Source organism: Scyliorhinus torazame, chromosome 13 (genome assembly GCF_047496885.1).
Source record: "Scyliorhinus torazame isolate Kashiwa2021f chromosome 13, sScyTor2.1, whole genome shotgun sequence".
NCBI lineage: Eukaryota > Metazoa > Chordata > Chondrichthyes > Carcharhiniformes > Scyliorhinidae > Scyliorhinus > Scyliorhinus torazame.
In genome coordinates this window covers 73,894,520-73,916,258 of record NC_092719.1, presented here as the reverse complement: position 1 = coordinate 73,916,258, position 21,739 = coordinate 73,894,520, and the positions used below count along the sequence as shown (strand labels likewise).

At 43.5% G+C, this 21,739-nt stretch overlaps 1 protein-coding gene across 2 annotated transcripts in view; it reads right to left on the bottom strand.

Moving 5' to 3' along the window:
* Positions 1-238: 238 nt before the first annotated feature.
* pyroxd1 (pyridine nucleotide-disulphide oxidoreductase domain 1) overlaps positions 239-21,739 on the bottom strand; it is a 44,332-nt gene continuing 22,831 nt past the window's right edge. For both annotated transcript variants that reach the window (XM_072471763.1, XM_072471764.1), the window contains 8 exons: positions 21,233-21,306; positions 18,862-19,022; positions 18,200-18,300; positions 15,928-16,066; positions 12,399-12,511; positions 2,541-2,663; positions 2,302-2,439; positions 239-1,052 (listed from right to left, as the gene is read on the bottom strand). In XM_072471763.1, coding sequence (XP_072327864.1) covers positions 804-1,052; positions 2,302-2,439; positions 2,541-2,663; positions 12,399-12,511; positions 15,928-16,066; positions 18,200-18,300; positions 18,862-19,022; positions 21,233-21,306 — 1,098 coding nt within the window. In that variant the 3' untranslated portion in view covers positions 239-803. The remainder of the gene's footprint in view (positions 1,053-2,301; positions 2,440-2,540; positions 2,664-12,398; positions 12,512-15,927; positions 16,067-18,199; positions 18,301-18,861; positions 19,023-21,232; positions 21,307-21,739) is intronic.

Below are 21,739 nucleotides of genomic sequence, written 5' to 3'. Positions count from 1 at the left end.
AAGTTCCTCGAGTGGCAATCTGCCGCTGACTGCCACACTGAGGAAATTACAGGCCAATGACGGAATTAACATGAGATAAATGCCTAGATAGAAAAACTGAATACTGACAAAAAAAATTACAAGTTTCACTTGTGCTTTATAAATGTTGAAATATTAAGGGCAAATTTTGTTTGGCAGTGAAGCATTTCCGGATGTTTTAGTAATTTAAAGGCCCGACATAAATGCAAATTGACGTTGCTGGTTTGATGCTATTTATTAAAAAAATGACAAAACAAAGTAGAGCAAGAAGCCTTCTCATCAAAGTATCAATTTCCACGAGGTCAATCACAATCAAACATAAAACATAATTCAGAGCACTTTTCCCCCCCTAGAAGAACACAATTTATTTGGAAGATCCGAGAAAGATGGAATCAATTCATGACATTTTAGTAAAAATACAACTTAAAGCACTTTAAACCTATCAGGATAGATATTACACCTCCCACATCCTCAGGATATCCAGAAGTGCTTCAGAGTCAGAAGTGCAGTCCCTGTTTTTTTATGTAAACAATCAAAGCAGCCAATTTCCACAGAGCAAGGTCCCCTTAACAGTAAAGGATACAAATGACCATCTAATCTGTTTTGCTTGTGTTGGCTGAGGGAGGAAGGTTGATCAGGACATTGGAAGAACTTCCTGCATCTCCTCCAATAATACCATGGAGTCATTAACAACCACCAGGCACAAGGTACTTCACTATAGTCCATCAGGACAGAATTAAAGAACTTTCACAATAAGAAGCAAATGTGTTGCAGATCTGTTCATCTTAATCAAAATAATCCTCTATATCAATGTTTGGGTCGAGTAAATTCTCTCCATATGCAGAAAGATCCATCTGATTCAAAATTAGATTTTCGAAGGTCTCTTCCAAGTCGGTTTCACCAATGAGCACGGCTCCCTTCATCCTTCCATTCTGCATCACTGTTTTCACATACTCCTGGCCTCTGGTGCATCGCAGTAGCAGCTCATGATCTGTCCCCAGGCCCTGGCCGTTGTACTTTGCGAGCAACACCACCTTAAAGGGAAAAGAAGTATAAACAACTTGAAAGCATCAATGTCAAATTAAGTCCTCAAATGAGTGAGTTTTTACACATCATTGAGTCATTTAGTTAAAAGCACGAGAGGGGCTGGAGCTGGTATACGCCTTTACCAGGACTTTACGGTGGAGTTGGCGAGGAGGCAGGCGGCCTTCGGCCGGGTGAAGAAGGCACTGTACAACAGCAAGATGCAGTGTGGCATAGTGTATCCAGCTAAGTTGATGGTGACCTACTAATCCAAGGACTTTTATTTTGGGACGGTGGAAGAGGCGGAGGGGTTTGCGAAGGCAGAAGGACTGTGGCAGAATTGAGAAATGGGACTGAGAGCTGGTCTTGTATTGATGTAGCCTCATGTAACTTTATTTTTCAACTTTGTGTTGGTATATGTACTAAATGAGTCAACGCTGTATATTTGGACAAGGGAAGAGTTGGGACTTTCATTTGCAATGATGGTTCTTTGGGGCTTGGGTGTGTATGCTGGGGTTGTGTTAAAGGGGATTTCTTTGTTTCCCTGGGACCGTGCAGGGGGGGAAGGAGACCCGGGCGGGGGCCTCCACGCTGGCTGGTTTAAGCCGGCCAGTGAACGGGAGAGCGGTCGGGGGAGAGCTGTGGCCATCGGAACCTGGTAGAACAGGTTTTGATGTGTCTAGCTGGGGTGAAAAGTTGGGGGAGGGAACTGATGCTGGGGGGAGGAGTTTAAAAGAGGAAGTGGAGGGGAGGAATCTGTGTGTGTGGGGGGGTCTGCAATTCATGGGTGTCATCCACAGTACACCATCGGGGATTGGATGGCGTTGAATATTGGGGGGGATGGGGATGTTGGACTATATATGGTAATGGTGTCTGTGGCGATTCCTGATTACTTTTTCTTTTTTTTCTTGGGAGGTTTCTTTTTCTTTGATGCTTATATTGTCATGCGGGCCGTTGTTTGGGGGTTGGTGGGAGGATGGGATCATTGTTGTTGATAAGGGGATTGACATTGTATTCGTTACCGTTTACTGTTTGTTGGTGGGGTGTAAATTTTAAGAAAATGTGAAAAAGAATAAAAATATATATATTTAAAAAAGCACGAGAGAACCATTCTCTCAGCAGTCATTGTGTAAAATAAATGGTAAATCGATTTAAAAAGCAGCACACAATGAATTTTCCGCTATTATTAGTACAGATACTCAAGCTTTAGCTGAAAGCACTGGGTTCAGCTTATTTTATTGTAACTGCTTTCAAGATTACCTTATAATTGAAGAATTTGGTGACGTGGGCAAATGATTCAAAGCAGAAGTCCAGTTCAATCGATTCCCCCAACATTTCTGCTGCTATACACTTTGCTGCATAATATCCCATCTGTCTCGCCTGGGTCCACAATCGCATCTGCTCGGTTGAGTAAATGAAAAAGAAATATCCGCTCATTCAGGCAAATTGCATTTTCTAAGGTGAATGACAAATGCTTTGACAGATGGCATATACTGTACCTGTTGCCAAAGAGCACGAGGCTCCCATGATACAGTGCAGACGTCACCTGCAGCGAAGATGTCTGGGATCGAGGTATGCATCTGCTCATCAACTTTAAGACCCCCATCTTCTGCCACGTCAAGCTATAAAAGAGAGAATTTGGAATTATGAATCAACTAGAACAGTACGATCAATACAAGAATGCTTCCACCTGTTATTAATTAAAAGTTCAATTTAGTAATTTATTTTGATCGCACCGATACACAAGGTGGGCAATTGACCTGTCGTGTCTATACTGGCTTCTTGCTGGAGCAATACCGAATTAATTCCACTTCCCTTTGCAGCGTACTCACTGTTCTAGCAAAGAGAAATACAGCGGTCAATTTGTGTACAATAAATTCCCACAGATAGTCATGTGATGGCGCCCAAATTTGTTTTCTCAGGTAAGATTGGTTCAGGAATAAATATATTTGCCAAGGGAATGTAAGCAAGTAATTCAATATTTTTGCACTAAATTCCTATTTCCATACATTATGTATATAACTCAGTTTCATAAAATCCTTTCAGTGCAGAAAGAACTCCATCGAGTCTATACCGACCTTCCGAAAGAGCACTCAACCTAGGCCCACTCCCCTGCCTTAGCCCCATAACCCCACCTAACATACACATCTTTGGACTGTGGGAGGAAACCGGAGCTCCCGTGGGAAACCTACGCCGACATGGGGAGAATGTGGAAACTCCACAGTCACCCAAGGCTGGAAGTGAACCCAGGTCCCTGGCGCTAAGGCAGCAGTGTTAACCACTGTGCTGCCAAGGGATTGTGCCTTGTGACTAAGTTATATAAGCAATATTGACACTGAGCTGTAGTCCTGGTGGGTATGGGCCAGTCATGATGGCGGGATGGGGAAGCATTCAGAATTCAGGGGCCAGAAATAAATGCTAGTCATTAATAACACCCTGGAATTGTCAGGTGGGCAGAAAAGTGGCAAATGGAATTCAACCTAGAGGAGTGTGAGGCGGTGCATTTGGCGAAGTGAGAGTGACTGCCCTTGACATCAAAGTTGTCCAAATGTGGCATCAAGAAGCCCTAGAAAATCTGGAATCAATGGGTAAGCGGAGAGGGTTGGGGGGGGGGGGGGGGGGGAAGAGAGAGAGAGAGAGAGAGGGGGGGGGGAAGAGCGGGGAAGCTCTCTGATGGTTGGAGTCATACTTGGTATAAAGGAAGATGGTTGTGGTGGTTGAAAGCCAATCATCCTAGTTCTAGTATATCACTGCAGTAGGACCTCAGGGTAGTGTCCTGGCCCAACCATCTTCAGTTGCTTCTTCAATGACCTTCCTTTCATCATAAGGTCAGAAGCGGGAATGTTTGCTGATGACTGCACAATGATCAGCACCATTCATGACTCCTCAGGTAATGAAACAGGCCATGCCCAAATGCAGCAAGACTTGGAACATATCCAGGCTTGGGCTGACAGTGGCAAGTAACATTCGTGCTGCACTCATGTACAAGAGAGAATCTAAACATTGTCCCTTGACATTCAATGGCATTACCATCACTGAATTCCTCACCATCAACATCCTGGGGTTACCATTGACTAGAAATTGAACTGGACTATCCATATAAATACTGTGGCTACAACAGCAGCTCAGAGGTTGGGAATCCTGTGGCAAGTAACTCACCTTCTGAATCCCCAAAGCCAATCCACAACATAAAAGGCACAATGATGGAATACTCTCCTCTTGCCTGGATGAGTGCAACTCCAAAAACATTCAAGAAGCTCACATCATCCAGGTCCTACTGCAGTGATATACTCTTTCCACAAACATTCACTCCTTTCACCACCAACGAACCACACCTGGAGTACTGAAAACAGTTTTGGTCTCCTTATGTAAGAAAGGATGTACTGGCACTGGAGGGGGTGCAGAGGAGATACACTAGGTTTTGATTCTGGAGTTGAGAGGATCGGCTTATGAGGAGAATGGGACTATACTCATTGGAAATTAGAAGAATGAGGGGGGATCTTATAGAGACATATAAAATTATAAAGGGAAAAGATAAGATAGAAGCAGGGAGGTTGTTTCCACTGGCAGGTGAAACTAGAACGGAGTGCATTGCCTCAAAATAAGAGGGAGCAGATTTAGGACTGAGTTGAGGAGGAACTTCTTCACCCAAAGTGTTGTGAATCTGTGGAATTCCCTATCCAATGAATCAGTTGAGGCTTCCTCGTTTAATGTTTTAACCACTAGCTTTCGGAGCACTGCTCCTTCTTCAGGTGAATGAAGAGGTGGGTTCCAGAAACATTTATATAGACAAAGTCAAAGATGCAATATGATACTTTGAATGCAAGTCTTTGCAGGTAATTAAGTCTACAGGTCCAGACAAAGCAACTGGAGAGAGGGATAACCCCAGGTTAAAGAGGTGTGAATGTAATGCGACATGAATCCAAGGTCCCAGTTGAGGTCGTACTCATGTGTGCGGAACTTGGCTATACGTTTCTCGCGATTCTGCATTGTCGCGGGTCCTGAAGGCCGCCTTGGAGAACGCTTACCCGAAGATCAGAGGCTGAATGCCCTTGACTGCTGAAGTGTTTCCTGACTGGAAGGGAACATTCCTGCCTGACGATTGTCGTGCGATATCCGTTCATCTGTTGTTGCAGTGTCTGCATGGTCTTGAGGGGCCAAATGGCCTACTCTGGTCCTAGTTATTATGTTCTTATGAACAATTGCAGCAGTGTGTACCACCTGCAAGATGCACTGCGCAAGATGCACTGCAGGAACTCACCAAGGTTCATTAGGCAGCACCTTCCAAATCCATGACCACTACCACCTAGAAGGACAAGGACAGCAGATACATGGGAACACCACCATCTGGAGGTTCGTGTCCAAGCCATTCACTATCCTTTTAGAATTAAAAATTTTTTTTAGAATACCCAATTGTTTCTTTCCAATGAAGGGGCAATTTAGCATGGCCAATTCACCTACCCTGCACATTTTTTTGGGTTGCGGTGGTGAGACCCACATAGACACGGGGAGAATGTGCTAATTCCACACGGACAGTGACCCGGGGCCGGGATTGAACCCGCGTCCTCGGCGCTGTGAGGCAGCAGTGTTAACCACTCCCCCACCGTGCTGCCCTAGCCACTCACTATCCTCACTTGGAAATATATCACCATTCCGTCACTGTCACTGGGTCAAATTCCTGCAACTCTCTCCCTAATCACTACCTGAATGTGTAGTAGAGTCGCGAACCTCCCAGCTCTTTTAAAAGGTGCCTGAATAGGCACCTCGAGTGCTGTATCCTACAGGGCTATGGACCAAAGGGTGGAAAGTGGGATTAGGCTACGTGGTTCATTTCTCGGCTGGTGCAGACACTGGGCTAAGTGGCCTCTTTCTGTGCCATACGCTTTCTAGGATTCTGAACCCACTAGGGAATTCAGGAGAAGCTTCCTTACTTGATGCAGAGTTGGAAGAGGGTCATACAGAGCACAAACATCAGCCTCAACCTGCTGGGTCAAATGACCTGTCTGTCCTGCAAATTTTATGTAATTTATCGAACCCTCACAGCATATATTCCATTTGTTCCTTCCTCATTTACTCCTCTAACTTTCCCTTAAATGCATCTAGGCTGATCGCCTGTTTGCCCAAAGGTTGAAGGGAGATCTTCACTGTTTTGTCAACGCTGAAATGATGGCAACTGACGCACAAGCCACACAAAGCTGCATTACTGGATATTCAGCCATCCTCCCTAGAGTTAATTATCCATTTTAAATTGCAATATTACGCACAAATGTTCTTGTTTAAAATAAAAACTGTACCCAAAATGATTTCTCTAAGCCACTTTTAATCAACTGCAGCCAAAAAGTCATTTAATTTTGACGTTGAACATCCAAGTATAGCAGCCACACAGCATACTTCAAAACAACATGCATCAAGGAACTGAGTGGTCCAGCTGGTGTGCAGTCAACTCCAAAGTGTCAGCTTTCTGTATACATGAAGTGGAATAATTGTGGAGCTGCTGGAAATTGTAATGAAGCCAGATGCCGAGATTTTCCAGTAGAGGAGAAAGTTCCACAAATATTCCCAACCTTAATGATGGAGGAGTCGAGCACATCAGTGCAGAAGACAAAGTTAAAGAGTTTCTCGCCATCTTCAGCCACAAATGCCGAGTGGATGATCCACCTCACCCCTTTCTGAGAACCCAGCAATACAGATGCCAATCTTCAGCCAATTCGACTCACTCCATGCGATATCAAGCAACGACTGAAGGAATGGGATGTTCAAAGACCATGGGCCCTGACAACCTGCTCACTGATTCTCAGTTTTGGTTCCGCCAGGATCACGCGGCTCCTGACCTCATTACTGCCTTATTCCAAACATGGACAAAGGATATGAATTCCAGGGTGACACGAGGGTGACTGCTCTTGACATCAAGATGACATGTGACCAAGCGTGGCATCAAAGAGCCTGAGCACAGCTGAAGTCAATAGGTTTCTGTAGGTTTCAGGTTGGAGCCATACAAAAAAAAAAGGAAGGTGGTTGTGGTTGTCGGAGATCATTTGTTGTGGCAATGTTTGCACAAAATGATCTCAGAAGACTCGGGTACAGTACGATCATTTATTCTTCCATCATATACTGGGAGAGAATGATATCGGAAGAACCTCTGAAGGAGAACTCTGCTAACCTATAGAATTGCAGTACCTTTATACACTGATAGTCATGTACGCAGAACATTATTTAGATTCCAATGCTGTCTGCATATAGGTTTATATATTAAAAGTTATTAGATTCCAATGCTATCTGCATATATGTTTATGTATGAAACAGATATCTCTAGATCCAGGAGGTACTTGGTTCACAAGCAGGACTTAGGCATTATCTGTCCTCCTCCACCTTCTCAGAGGCTGCACCTAATCGCTGTCTCAATGTCTGTTCCTCCTGCAAAGAATAAGCCACCTTTTCCTTCTACAATAAAAAGCTACGGCCTTGAGGAGTACAAGGCTCTCTGGGAAACTCATCCCACTGATATGTGTAAAATTGACTGACCCCTTATGTAAACATGTAGCTAGTGGCGTTTTTTACTCCAAGTGCATGAATATTGGTTATAATCTCTTTTAATAAATTCATTCTAACAATTCTTAACACTAATGATCTCAGACTCAGGACATTGGTGCGGGTATCTCAGTCCCAGCCATCTTCAGCTGCTTCAACAATGACCATTCCTGCATTCTATGGTCGGAAGTGGGAATGCTCGCTGATGATTGCACAATGCTCCATTCATACCTCCTCTGATACTGAAACAGTTTGTCCCTATATGGAAGCATGATCTGAGCAACAATCAGCCTTGGGTTGGTGTGGCAAATAACATTCACACTATACATTAGTCAGACAATGATCGTCTCCAACAATAGGGAATCTAACCATCTCCCCATGACATTTAATGGCATGACCCATTGCTAAATCCCCCACGAATAATAATAATAATGTTTATTGTCACAAGTAGGCTTACAGTAATACTACAATGAAGTTATTGTGAAAAGACCATAGTCGCTACATTCCGGAGCCTGTTCAGGTACACTGAGGGAGAATTCAGAATGTCCAAATTACCTAACAGCATGCCTTTTGGGACTTGAGGGAGGAAACTGGAGCACTCGGAGGAAACCCACGCAGACACAGGGAGAACATGCAGACTCCGCATCCCAGGTGTCACCATTGAGTAATGTTATTGAGTAATATCATTGAGCATAATCCCACTGGGGAATCAAACTTGGACCAGCCATATGAATACTGTAGCTACAAGGTCATTACAAAGGCTTTTTTTGGCTGGGAATTGCACAATGAGTAACTCAAGGACTCCCCAAAGCTGGTCCACCATCTATGTGGTACAAGTCAAGGGTGTGATGGAATACTCCGCGCTTTCTTGAGTGAGTGCAACTTCAATAAACCTTACTTGTGACAATAAAGATTATTAAGCAGCTTGACATCCAGAACAAATCACCCTGTTTGATTGGCGCCCTGTCATCTTAAACATTCACTCCCTCCCTATATCACCAGTGCACAGTGACAACAGTGCCTACAATCTAAAAGGTGCACTGCAGCAACTTGTCAAGGCTCCTTCAACCTCTACAAACCTCTTCCACCTAGAAGAACAGGGGTAGTAGATGCATGAGAACACCACCATCTGCAAATTACCCAAAGCCACAAATCATCCTGACTTTCAAAATATAATGCCATTTCTTCATGGTTATGGAGTCAGAATCCTGGGGCAGGATTCTCCGATTCTGCGGCTATGTCCGCAGGATCCGTCTGGTCTTACGACCAAAATGTCGGCGCCGCCCCCGCACCGATGCTCCGTCTGGTGGGGGGCAGGCAGCCGCACCACGTAAAGCCAACTCACAACGTGGACGCAGCATTGCCGGCTCTGTGGCAGCACATGCGCACAGCGGCGGCCTGCATCGGCCATGCCATACAACATCGTACCGTCCACGCGTGAACCCGGCCTGCCAAATTGCACCCCTGTAACCCCCCCCTCGCCAGTCCCCCCCCAGCCCCCCCTGCCAGCAGAACGGCTGTACCCCCCCCCCCCCCCAACTGTGGCGATGCTGGACACAGTCCGCAGCCGCCGCGCGAGGTCCCCGAAAAGTTAGAGGACTCGCGCCCCATGCCATCGAGAACCTGGCCCATCGGAGGCGGAGCATCGGGGGAGGGTCTCAGGCGACGTCCTGGGGCTGCCCCGGCAGCGTGGGGCATACTTCTTGAGTACGCCATTTTTGAGGAGGCAGAGCATTGGAAAAATAGAGGCTCCCCCGATTCCGGCGTAACAATGGATTCTCCGGCCAGTCGCCGAACCCGATCAGAGAATCCCGCCCCTGGAAGTCTCTTCCTAACATCACTGTGGGTGTTCCTACACCACAAGGACAGTGGTGGTTCAAGGAGGCGGCACACCAACACCTTCTCTAGGACAACAAAAAATGGGGAATTAATACTGGACTTGACGCTCACATCAAGCGAGTAAAGAAAAATTTTAAAGTTGTGAAAAAGGACAAACAAAAAGTGAGGCATGGTGAGCTTTCAGAGCGGTTACAGCGACATTTTATACAGAACACTGTATTAACTTTCAATGACTGCTCCTTTACCTGTTTTTCAAATTCCAATTGATTGCATAATCTGGATTATATTTGCAGGGTTTAAAAAGAGAAAAGAACAGGAGCAAAAAGTACAGCAGCTGCAGAAGTAACACATGCCTGGTGCGCTAGGGAAAAGAAGTTAAAAATGAAGCAAGTTAAATATTCACGCAACTCAACTAAAACATTGAGAACTAACCCAGCATTAATAACTGCAAGTATAAGAAGAAATATAATACTGGAAGAAGTGATTGTTTTTGTCAACATTAGGATTCAGCAACTTGGAAGAAGGTTTTCTTTTTATATCCCTCACACAGCTTTCAAAATTAACAAATCCTAATCATGAACCTTGATTTAAAAGGGTAAGAGGCACACTTCATTAAGGTTGAGTAAAGTCTGGCAGCACATCTAACATAATTATAAACTCGAGTTTACAGTTCAAAAGCATCTTTATAAATGCAGTAGTGAGTGCAAGATGGCATAGAGAGAACATTTTAAGTTTAAGATTCAGTGCTTCAGAATGGTTCAGCGTGTTTATCCCATGAACAGCTGGATTACATAGTAAAGGACGGAGTCCCGGTCTGTTATATTCATTTCTTGCGTGAGTAGGTGTGGGAACGTTACGCCAACCTCTTGAGCGGGTGCATGTATGTGGGTAAGTACCTTCCAGATGAGGGCAAAAAGAAAATCTGCACAAAATAAAAATCCTTCCTAGACATTCAAAATTCACACCTGTACATCACCACAATGCAATACAAAAGTCAAATGATTATTGCCATATAACATTTACTTTCATCAACTGGAGATTGCTGGTAAGTATTGCACACTATGTACGCTGCGCACACACTCAAATTCACTTGCTGAGCATTCAGATACTCAAGCATACATGAGGAGTTACTGCTCGGGTGAAATGCCCGCACAAAGAGTTATAACAACTCAGCATGGGACCACCAATAAAATTCAGATCCAGCTTTTCGTTTTCCAGCTTATTGATACTTCCTGTTGGGGCAGATGTAGTCAATCAGGAAGTTACATTATTTCCACCTTCAAGTTTGATCAAATAACAAGTTGAGATATCAGAAACAAATTTCAAACTTCTGCAATTGTTCTTCATTTATTAGAGGTCAGGTCTTCCAAATGATGAGAACTAAATAAATCTGCTTTATCAACTGTGCTACAAACTACCATTACTTACATACAGGAAGCAAAATATTCAGTGCCTTCCATTTGCCATTTTGTTCTATTGACCGATAAATATTTTAATGCTCATTAGCTTTTAAATGTTTACTAAACAAATTTAACGAGCGGTTTTGAGGGTGAAGAGACAAATTAGTCGTTCCCTTCAATGTTCAAATTGAACGCATTTCGAGAATTAGAGTATGTTTTCACCCAGTGCTCTCTAGGCATAGAATAAACCCCCTTCTACCTGTTTTAACCCCAAATTCTAATGAGCACACTTTAATGCAAAAAGGTGAACATTCCCAAGGTAACTATCATTGCATCCCAAGCAAAACTAGCAATTTATTTGATATTGATTTTCACATATTATTATCTGGCAAAGATCAAATCCACCACTAACTCATTCAAGGGTTACTGAAGACATTCTACATAATTGTGGCAAAACCAGCCCTTAAACCAATACATCTAGAAACAATGTTTTAAAAAGATGTGTATATGAACCTGTTGTATTTGACAAACCAATCACAATACCAAACCATGCCAAACATTCACAAAGTATTTTCAGTGGAAACAGCATATATAAAGCCAGCAGGGGGCAGCCTTTCATAAGTTGCCAAAACAGTTTTGCAAGATTGCTCCATCCTCCCTCAGTTGACACAAGGGGATCATTTATTTTTGTCAATACAAAGATTCATTTGTAACATAGCAAAAATGCCTAAAAGTTCTAAGTTAAGAAAAAAGAGAAGACAACTTTTGACAAGCATGATTGATGCATGATTGATGGGGCAGCACAATGGTTGAGGCTGCTGCCTCACAGCATCAGGGACCTGGGTTCAATTCCAGTCTTAGGTGACCGTCTGTGTGGAGTTTGCACTTTCTCCCCGTGTCTATGTGGGTTTCCTCTGGGTGCTCTTGTTTCCTCTCATAGTCCAAAGATGTGCAGGTTAGGCGATTGGCCAAACTAAACTGCCCCTAAATTGCACCAGACCTTAGTGCCCAACGGTTTGGTGGGGTTATGGAGATAGGGCGGGGGACGTAGGGGGAGTGGGCCTAGGTAAGGCGCTTTTTCAGAGGGTTGGTAAGGCTCGATAGGCTGAATGGCCTCCTTCTGTACTGTAGGAATTCTGTGGTTAAAATCAGGATTTCTGAATCGCTTTCAACAAAGTTGGAGAATTGCTGGTTTGAGACGCACAAGGAGGAAGCTTTCGATTGGGCATCAAATTTGAATAGATAGCTCATGTTGGACTCCAAAATGTGCACCTGATTCAACCATTCATATTTCACGATTTTGATTCATTTCTTACAAAGACAGTGAGCTGGATTCTCCGTCCCACCACGCCAGATTTCTGGTTCAGCACGCCGGCGGGATGCTCCATTTCGCCGGCTGGTCAATGGGGTTTCCCATATGGGGCAGCCCATGCCGTCGGGAAACCGGCAAAACGGAGCATCCTGACGGCGGCGAATCCAGTATCCACAGATACTCTGTGTGGAGAAGCAACTTTGTGCCTTCGCTAAGGCCTAGTTCCAATTTCTAATACAGTACTCAAGTAGCTGAATAAAATCATGTACTGTACTTACAGGATTATTTGTGATGAATGGTTCAATATTTGGTGTCACTCCAGTTGCACTCACGATTAAATCAGAGCCATAGACCTTTCCATTTGTCAATTGTACATAAACAGGCCAAGATTCTGAAAGGAGTGGGAAAGTAAATGCCAGTTAACTCTTGTCTGGGAATTTAGGCATACCTTACTGCACCAGGCCACAGGAGATCATTCAAGGGAATATCAGCAGTAATTGAACAGCTTTGTGCAGCAAAGATTTTAGACAGTTTTCTTCATTGATTCAATTACAATGAGCTGAATTGATTCTACCCAGACATATTTTGCATAAGATTCTTACAGATGGGAGACAGAGGGAACTTTGGATAATCTGGACTGCATTTGAATGCAAATTCTAGCACGGAAAGAGTATTGTCCACTGTTCTACAAAATAAACTTGTAATATCCATTATTGTAATATCACATTTGTTTTGTTTCATTGTCAGTGCAGCAGTGAACCAATTTACATCCAGATGGAAGTGCTGAATTTACTTTTTATGTCATTGGAAGGCTTCGGGCAGAACAAAACGAAGGCTGAATATAGTTACGCACAATTTTGCTATTTTTACCCTCTTCAATTATTTATAGCCGCATGTTAAACACTGACAATCCTGTTTACTCTATTTAACCAAGTACAGCATCCATAATCTATATTAGGAATCCCGTTAGTAGCATTATGCAGTCAGCTGGGGATGTACGACCACTGACTCCCAGGATTATGGATTAGAAAATTATTAAAGTTTTGAACTGCGATGTATTCTGCAACACCGCATTATTAACTCTCTAAACAACATCCGAAACCAAAGTCTTTCAGTCTTTCTATAGATTCCAGCAACTGTCAGTCTGCACAGTAGCAATGTCGCTGTTTTTAAACTGAAAATGTCCTGGGAGTTACAGAATTACACATGCGAGAGGCATTAACTTCAGTAGTAATTGCAGCCTCTTCCTTTCTTTAATAACTAATGACTGGAAAATTAGCACATTGGACTTCATAGTTAATTCATTCATAAATTACTGCCAACTGTCTGAGGCTGAACCAGACTGCTCACAAATTTGGTGTCATATCCATCTGGCCCTGAAATGAGCTTCCGACCACTGGTGCAGCCAGCGACACCCACATCCCCACATTTTTAAAAATCTGCACCGTAGTTAAACTCACATTCTTCCACTTCAATAACATTGTCAGATTCGGCTCGGTCTCAGCTCATATGCTGCTGAAATCCTCATCAATGCCTTTAATACCTCTAGACTTGACTATTCCAAAACACTCAGATGGCCTCCCTTCTCCATTCTACTAATAATAATAATCACTTATTGTCACAAGTAGGCTTCAATGAACTGTGAAAAGCCCCTAGTCGCCACATTCCAGCGCCTGTTCGGGGAGGCCGGTACGGGAATTGAACCCGCGCTGCTGGCCTTGTTCTGCAATACAAGCCAGCTGTTTAGCCCACTGTGATAAACCAGCCCCTCAGGTCATCCAAACTCTGCTGCCTGTGCCCTTAATCGCACCCGTCCTATTCACCTCTGCACTCACCGACCTACAGCGCTCCAAGTTAAACAATGCCTCGATTTTAATATCTGCATCCTTAGTTTGGAACCTTTTCCCTCTCACCCCTCCCTACCTCGGTAATTCTCTCCAGCCCCACAACGTTTCTCTTATTCAGGCCTCTTGAGCATTCCTGATTTTAATCGCTTCACCATTGGTGACGGTGGCTTCAGCTGCCTGGGCCCTGGGCTCCGGAAATCTCAGCCTAAACCTCTCATTGAATTACAGAATTCCCTACTGTGCAGGAGGCTATTTGGTCCATGGAGTCTGCACCCACCCTCTGAAAGAACACCCTACCCAGGCCTACTCCCCCATCCTATCCCCCTAATCCGGCAACCCCACCTAACCTTTTTGAAGGGGCAATTTAGCATGGACAATCAAGTCAGCCTGCACATCACATGTGGGAGGAAACCGGAGCACCCAGAGGAAACCCACGGAGACATGGGAGAACGTGGCAACTCAATAAAATGAGTCACTCACGGTCAGAATTGCACTCAGAAGGCAGCATGTGGGGCAGTGGTTAGCACTGGTACTATGGCGCTGAGGACCCGGGTTTGAATCCCGGCCCTGGGTCACTGTCTGTGTGGAGTTTGCACATTCTCCCCATGTCTGCGTGGGTTTCACCCACACAACCCAAAGATGTGCAGATTATGTGGATTGCCCATGCTAAATTGCCCCTTAATTGGAAAAAAGATAATTGGATACTCTAAATCTATAGAAAAAAAAAGGATTTGAACCCAGGTCCCTGGCACTGTGAGGCGGCAGTGCTAACCACTGTGCTGCCTCATAAGAGTCAACCACATTGCTGTGGATCTGGAGTCACATGTAGGCCAAACCATACGAGGATGGCATATATTCTTCCTTCAAGGACATTAGTGAACCAGATGGGTTTTATGAAAATAGATAATGGTTTCAGGGTCATCATTAGACTTTAATTGAATTCAAATTTCACTATGGTGGAATTTGTGCAGGTGACCCTCAAGGCATTACCGTGGGTCTCTGGATTACTAGTAATACCACTGAGCCACCACCTCCCTATCCACCTCTCTACCTCTTTTAAGATGCCCCTAAAACATACATCTTTGGCCCACGTCTTGACAATCTGCCATAATATCGTCTAAGTGGTTCAGTGTCAAATTTTGCTTCATAACACTCCTGTGAATAATGATAATAAATGCTTACTTGAGAAAGGACGTACTGGCACTGGAGGGTGTGCAGAGGAGATTCACTAGGTTAATCCCAGAGCTGAAGGGGTTGGATTACGAGGAGAGGTTGAGTAGACTGGGACTGTACTCGTTGGAATTTAGAAGGATGAGGGGGGATCTTATAGAAACATATAAGATTATGAAGGGAATAGATAGGATAGATGCGGGCAGGTTGTTTCCACTGGCGGGTGAAAGCAGAACTAGGGGGCATAGCCTCAAAATAAGGGGAAGTAGATTTAGGACTGAGTTTAGGAGGAACTTCTTCACCCAAAGGGTTGTGAATCTATGGAATTCCTTGCCCAGTGAAGCAGTAGAGGCTCCTTCATTAAATGTTTTTAAGATAAAGATAGATAGTTTTTTGAAGAATAAAGGGATTAAGGGTTATGGTGTTCGGGCCGGAAAGTGGAGCTGAGTCCACAAAAGATCAGCCATGATCTCATTGAATGGTGGAGCAGGCTCGAGGGGCCAGATGGCCTACTCCTGCTCCTAGTTCTTATGTTCTTATTTTCACAAATAGGCTTGAATGAAGTTACTGTCAAAAGCCCCTAGTCGCCACATTCCGGCGCCTGTTCGGGGAGGCCGGTATGGGAATTGAACCCGTGCTGCTGAAGTACCGTAAAGATGTATTATTTCATAAAAGGCTCTAGATAAATACAAATTGTTGTTCTACCCACACTCAACTTTTAAGTCAAGTGTCACAATGAAAGAAAAGATGTAATAGAACAAAACTGAAAGGTAGTCTTGTTCCTGAATACCTTCATCTGCATTTCTTTTTCTTTCTTCTGACCCATTTTCAGGGAATGCCAGTGATGTTTTCTGTGTTGATACAAAATCATCTTGCAGGTAAATCTTATCAATTTCGCACTGGTATTCAACATGGACTCTGTGGGAAATCTGTAAAAAAAAGAACAGGGGTGTTTCACAATCGTAAGATATCCCAAAGGTTTTTTTTTAAATTTGCAAAATAAGTGCTTTCTTGTCAGTTCTGATGTAGGAAGCATGGTAACCAATTTCCACAAAACAAGTTCACACAAAAATCTACGTGATAATGCCAACAGAATATTTTTCCGTGATGTTGATTGAGGGATAAATACTAGCCAGGATACCGGAGAGAACTTCCATGCTCTTCTTCAAAGTGGTATCATGGGATCTTTTACATCTGTGATGAATGTAGGAATTTCTTGAGACATATTGCATTATAGGTATCTGGTGCAGTAATAGCTTTAAAGTCTGGGTTAGGGTATGTGTGTATCGGCTGCAGTAATGTTTTTAGAAAATCCCGATTTAAAAGACAGGCAGACACTGTGGCTGCAGAATGTGCAATTAACTGTTATACAAGAATCATTCATTCCAATCCTATTTTTTTTACCTAAATAGAACTATTGGAAATTTTCTTTGGAAAGAAGGCTCCCTGTGGAGCAGATAATTAGAGACATTGGGCCCGATTCTCCCCAAAAATTTCAAAGTTAATTTGTGGCGTTTTTTTCAGAGAATTTCCCGCCAGCTCTACTGGCGAGTTCCCCACTGCTATACAATGACACTTAGATACTTTTTTGGACCCTGGGGAGATTCCCACCGGTTTAGCCCACATTGAGTTTTTTTTAGCACTGGGGAGTTGAACTCAGAGATTGGGCCGCCATTATGAAAGGGTGCCCCGATCTCTAAGTGAGCTTGTGGGTCTCCCACACACACCCACCCATGGGCAATGCCATCCCCCACATACATGGACACTACCACACACCCTACAATGGGATCCCTGGGGGTCCCCCTTCTTCAGGCCCCCCCAAGCCTCCTTACAGCACCTCCTTCTAGGACCTCCACCCATCACCCACCCAACCTCCTGGAGGCCCCTACCTACCTGCTCCACACTCCCCCACAATCAACCCCCCCCTCCACCCTCATTTCATGAGCATGGTCCCCCTCGGCCCCTGGCCCTTGATAGTGCCACTCTGGCACTCAGGCGGTGCTCCTGCTGGCTTGGCAGTGCTATTCAGGCACCTTGGCAGTGTCAGGGTGGCAATGCCAAGGTGCCAGCTGGGCTGTACCAATTGTCCCGTGTTCCAGGGGCAGGGCCAGGGAACCACCGTGCACTTACCCTGACCACGCAGAGGTCTCTGGTGGCCTGGGATGCCCCCCCCCCCTGTGCTGTTCCACTTGGTCCACGTTTGTGTGGATCAGTGCTGACCGGCACCCAGCTGCAGCCTCCCTGGGGAGCATAAGAATCAAGGGAGGCCGGTGGATCCAATGAAGGTAGGTCGTAAGTAGGTTTACGACTTACATCCACGAGCATCATTCGGCCCCACCCATTTAGGACGGGGTTCTGACTCCGACATCTCGCATGACGTCGGAGAATCACGGGAGGTGTGGAGCCTGTCGGGAGGGTCGCTACAGGCCTTTCCCGGCATTCTCTGGCCACGTTGCGCTCAAGCGAGAGCCCAACATGGGAGATTTGCGTCAAATGTGTTTAGCCTTAGCAAGATGGTCATAACCTGGTGAGTGGGATAGAAATGATGATGATATAAGTAACGGGAGGAGCCAGGTCTGGGGCAGTCAGTTTTGAATCAGTATAGATTTGGCTGTGAACAGAACAGCAGCTTCTGAAATGGCTGCCAGGTTAAACAGGAGTCTGACACAAACAGGAATCTGCAGGCTGTTGCCCGACTGAATTTATCTTTCTCTCCAATCAGTCTTTTAAAAGAAACTCTATTGAGCAGGTGACCTTGTGTTTGCTGACTGTATTTAAAAGTGTTTTTTTGACCTGTGATGGCTTGATTGGAAATAAAAACAAAAGTATTGGGGTTTCTGTCCAGTATTCTAGCAAACATTGGAGTCTGGTCCGGCATCATAATACATCCACGTGAGGGGCCTCCAGGTTTATCAGTGTGACACTCACTCAGTACCCGACAGAGTGTTAGGTGGGATTTTATGCTAGGTAGTGCACAGGTACTGAGTAAAAATTTGATTATGCAAGAAAAATCAAACTGCGAAAATAGGCACACATAAATCAGCATTGAAACAGCTTATTACCTGTTTTGTTCCTTTCAATTTCATGCCCTCATGCCAGTCTGGTCCCAATGCACTACCATGTTCTCCATCTTCAGAAAGACTTTTCTTTTCCTGTTCTAAACCTGAATTTAAAGTGACCAAATAAGCTGCTATTCATCAAGACCATTTGCCACATCAGCTACATATTTAATTTGGACTAAAAATGATTGTTTAGATATCCTCAGCTCCACACAAGTGGTTCACCCCAGAGAGTGGGGAGGGGTGTCTCTTCAAACTCATGCTAGTGTTTAATATATTAGATGGGATTACAAGAGATCAGATCATCCCCAACATTCAACAAAAAACAGGTCAGTTTCAAGATACCACAGAAAATGACCTGGGTGAGGGAACACAACACTTTGACTTGAAATTGTGCTCATCCATTGATGCTCTGTAGTGCTGCAATTAATTTTTAAAAAATCTTTGAAAGATGTCAATTTAAATTGCAGATAACTGCAAGAGTAAGTGAAATTTCAGTCTAATTTAGGTTCATTTTATTCCACAAGGTGTACAGAGAAAAACAAATATTCTAAAATTAGATTCATGTGGGATAATGCAACTTTAACAGCAGCACAATTGGTCTAAAGTTATCTACACATCATTCAGTGTAAAGTGGATTACAAAAGCTGCATCTATACAATTACCTTCTGTAGTGTATTTTGTCCTTTTACAAGGAGGAATAGCCCCAGGCTTATCAGCCTTGAGCTGAGGAATCAGAAATTCAGCTGCTCCTGCATCAAAGAAATTATTTCCGATAGCTTTATCTTTTATTGCCCAAATCACTTCGCATCCTTCGACTTCATAGCTAGAAATACAATGGAACAATTTTAAGAACATTTGATGCTTATCGGGCACTCACAACATAATACTGTTGGAAACTCATAAACCTAGCCTGTCAACAGGGTTGTTGATGAACACAATGGGCATATCAGCGTGCAGTACACGGTATGTAGTCCTCACTGGCTGGTTTTCAAGGTATGGAGCGGAGCAGGTTTAATTCTTGCTCAATAGCATAGGTAGACGTAACCAATCCTGCTAATGGAGGAAAGACCAAACCAACGCTCCCAACCAATCCTTTCTTCGATGATTCTCAGGTCTTCGGCCTTACTCTACCCAAAGATCAAAGGACATTACGGCACAGGAACATACCTAATAGTCCATTCCATACATTGGCCACCTGTACCTGTAGTAAATTACATTTGTCACCGTTCTGCACATTTAATGGAGCTAACTCATCTCGTGGCCCCTTTAATATTTCTTCAGATCTCACTGCCCCTCATCTGCCTCCAAAAATAGTACAGCATCATCTGTGATTTGATCAGTTGACAGTGAATTTCTCAATCCAAGTCATGCTGTAAATTAAAGAGCTTTTTTTTCCTGTTCTAAACCTGCATTTAAAGCAACCAAATAAGCTGTTATTCATCAAGACCATTTGCCACATCAGATACATATTTAGTTTTGATTAAAAATGATCGTTTAGATATCCTCAGCTCCACACAAGTGGATCACTCCGGGGAATAGGATGAGGCTCGCCAAACTCATGCTAATCATGTATAATATATTATATGGGGTTACAAGAGATCAGATCGTTCCCAGCATTTTCTTGTTGCATTCCCTCCACCAACTGCTACAAGAGTGCCCTAATAAACAACTTCTGCTTCAGTATTGCTGAAGAAATTGGCATGCTATCAAAGCTTTTCGTTGTACTCATCAGAACAAGAATAGCAATAGTAACGTGACCAACAATTTATACTGCATGAGAAGAAAGCGCTGATTGGTTGGCAAGAGCTCTGATTAGTAATGGCGTTGTCCTGGAGAATGCACCAGGGAATAATTAACTGGCAAGCATTTGTTTGATTTCAAACCAGGCAAGTTGACTCTGATTGGTCAAGGTATTGTCATGGGGAATGAACTGGGGAATGGCTATACTGCAAGCCTTGGTTTAGCTGAAAAATGTGCAACATGTGGACATGCTCCTTCTGCCTGTGAAGGACAGGGCCCTGTGTGTGAATATATGTAACTTCTAATGTAGGTAAGAGAGCTGCACTGCGAGCCCAACTGATAATCTTAAGTTGGATTTCAGTGTAATTCTTAATACAATCAGAATTGTTTAGCAAGTGTTGTGAAATCGTGGAATCACATCTAATTTTATTTAAACGCATCTAACTTCTGCTTCCTACCTGCAGTTTATTTTCTATTGAACTAACAAACATCATAGAGTTGGCTATCTTGAAAATACGCCAAGACACATTTGGATCATGACATTTGCTGACTGAAGAGTGAGGATACTGGTTGGCAATTGATCAAGAGGTAGATTACTATTCATCTTTTTAAAAAAAATATGGACCTTACCCCCAAGTTTTAGCTACTGTTAATTTTAGAAAACAACTACTAGACTAGGTTCCTTCCTCATCATCATGTCTTCAGTGATGCCACATGAAGATCATTCATTCTCTTACACTGTGGATCTGATGAAACAATTGAACCAATTGAACAAGAGAAATGCATCACAATTTATAATGAAATATTGGGCACGCAAATAACAAATTCAGAATGGGGATTTAGAAATGTAAATATCGAGAAATGCAATGCTTTCCATTCAGGCACCATAGGGTCAATATCAAACACTCCCAGATTGTATATACATGCAACATGGTAAAAAAAATCCCCATATCTACCCAAATCACAGACCTCAGCCTAAACCTCACAGAAGCCCCTTCACTGAACAAATGTGACCTTTCTTCATTTTCCATACAACCGATCCTGTGGAGAGTCTAAACGGGATTGCAAATTATGGTCTGCAAGCAGAAACCCACTCAGAACTGCCCATTACACATTGGATCTTTGCGGAGCCTTTCTGGGCTGAATTTGAACCCAGAGAGTGAAAAGCCTCGTGTCCAACTCACAATATCTCCCCAGTTGTGAACTCATGTTTCCAACTGCCCAATATTCCAAACACTTAAACCTGGCAAATCAAATTTGAGCATTGGACTTTTCACTAGGAGACATACTTACACCAGTTCCAGTGCTATACCTCCATTGCCTATAACGGTAATCCTTTTGGCTTTAGCTAAACGACTTTGAAATTCCTGCAACGACAAACAGATTTCAAAATTATACAATACAGACATCTTCCCCTTTGGCAAGATGATGATGTATCTCTAATTCTGGCTCTCAAACACTTGTTTTTCTGCGGTAGTCACTGTAAAAAGGCAAGTTGCTGCTGCACTGTGAAATGAAGGAAGAGGACTGGATAGGGCCAGGAAACTGTTAAAAATCAGTACACTCTTGGTTTATTGGACTGACAAGATTAAGTTGTTTTGAGAACTGAAATGGACCAATTATCCTGGTCCTGACATGAAGGGCGAATGGTTTCCTTCTGTGCCAAAATTTTTGTCTCTTAATTTGTTCCAATGAGATTTTGCTGATGGACATTTTTTTTTAAAATAAACAATTTTATTGAGGTATTTTTGGCATATAAAACAGCAACATTATACCGTAGTGTACAAAAAGCAAATAAGA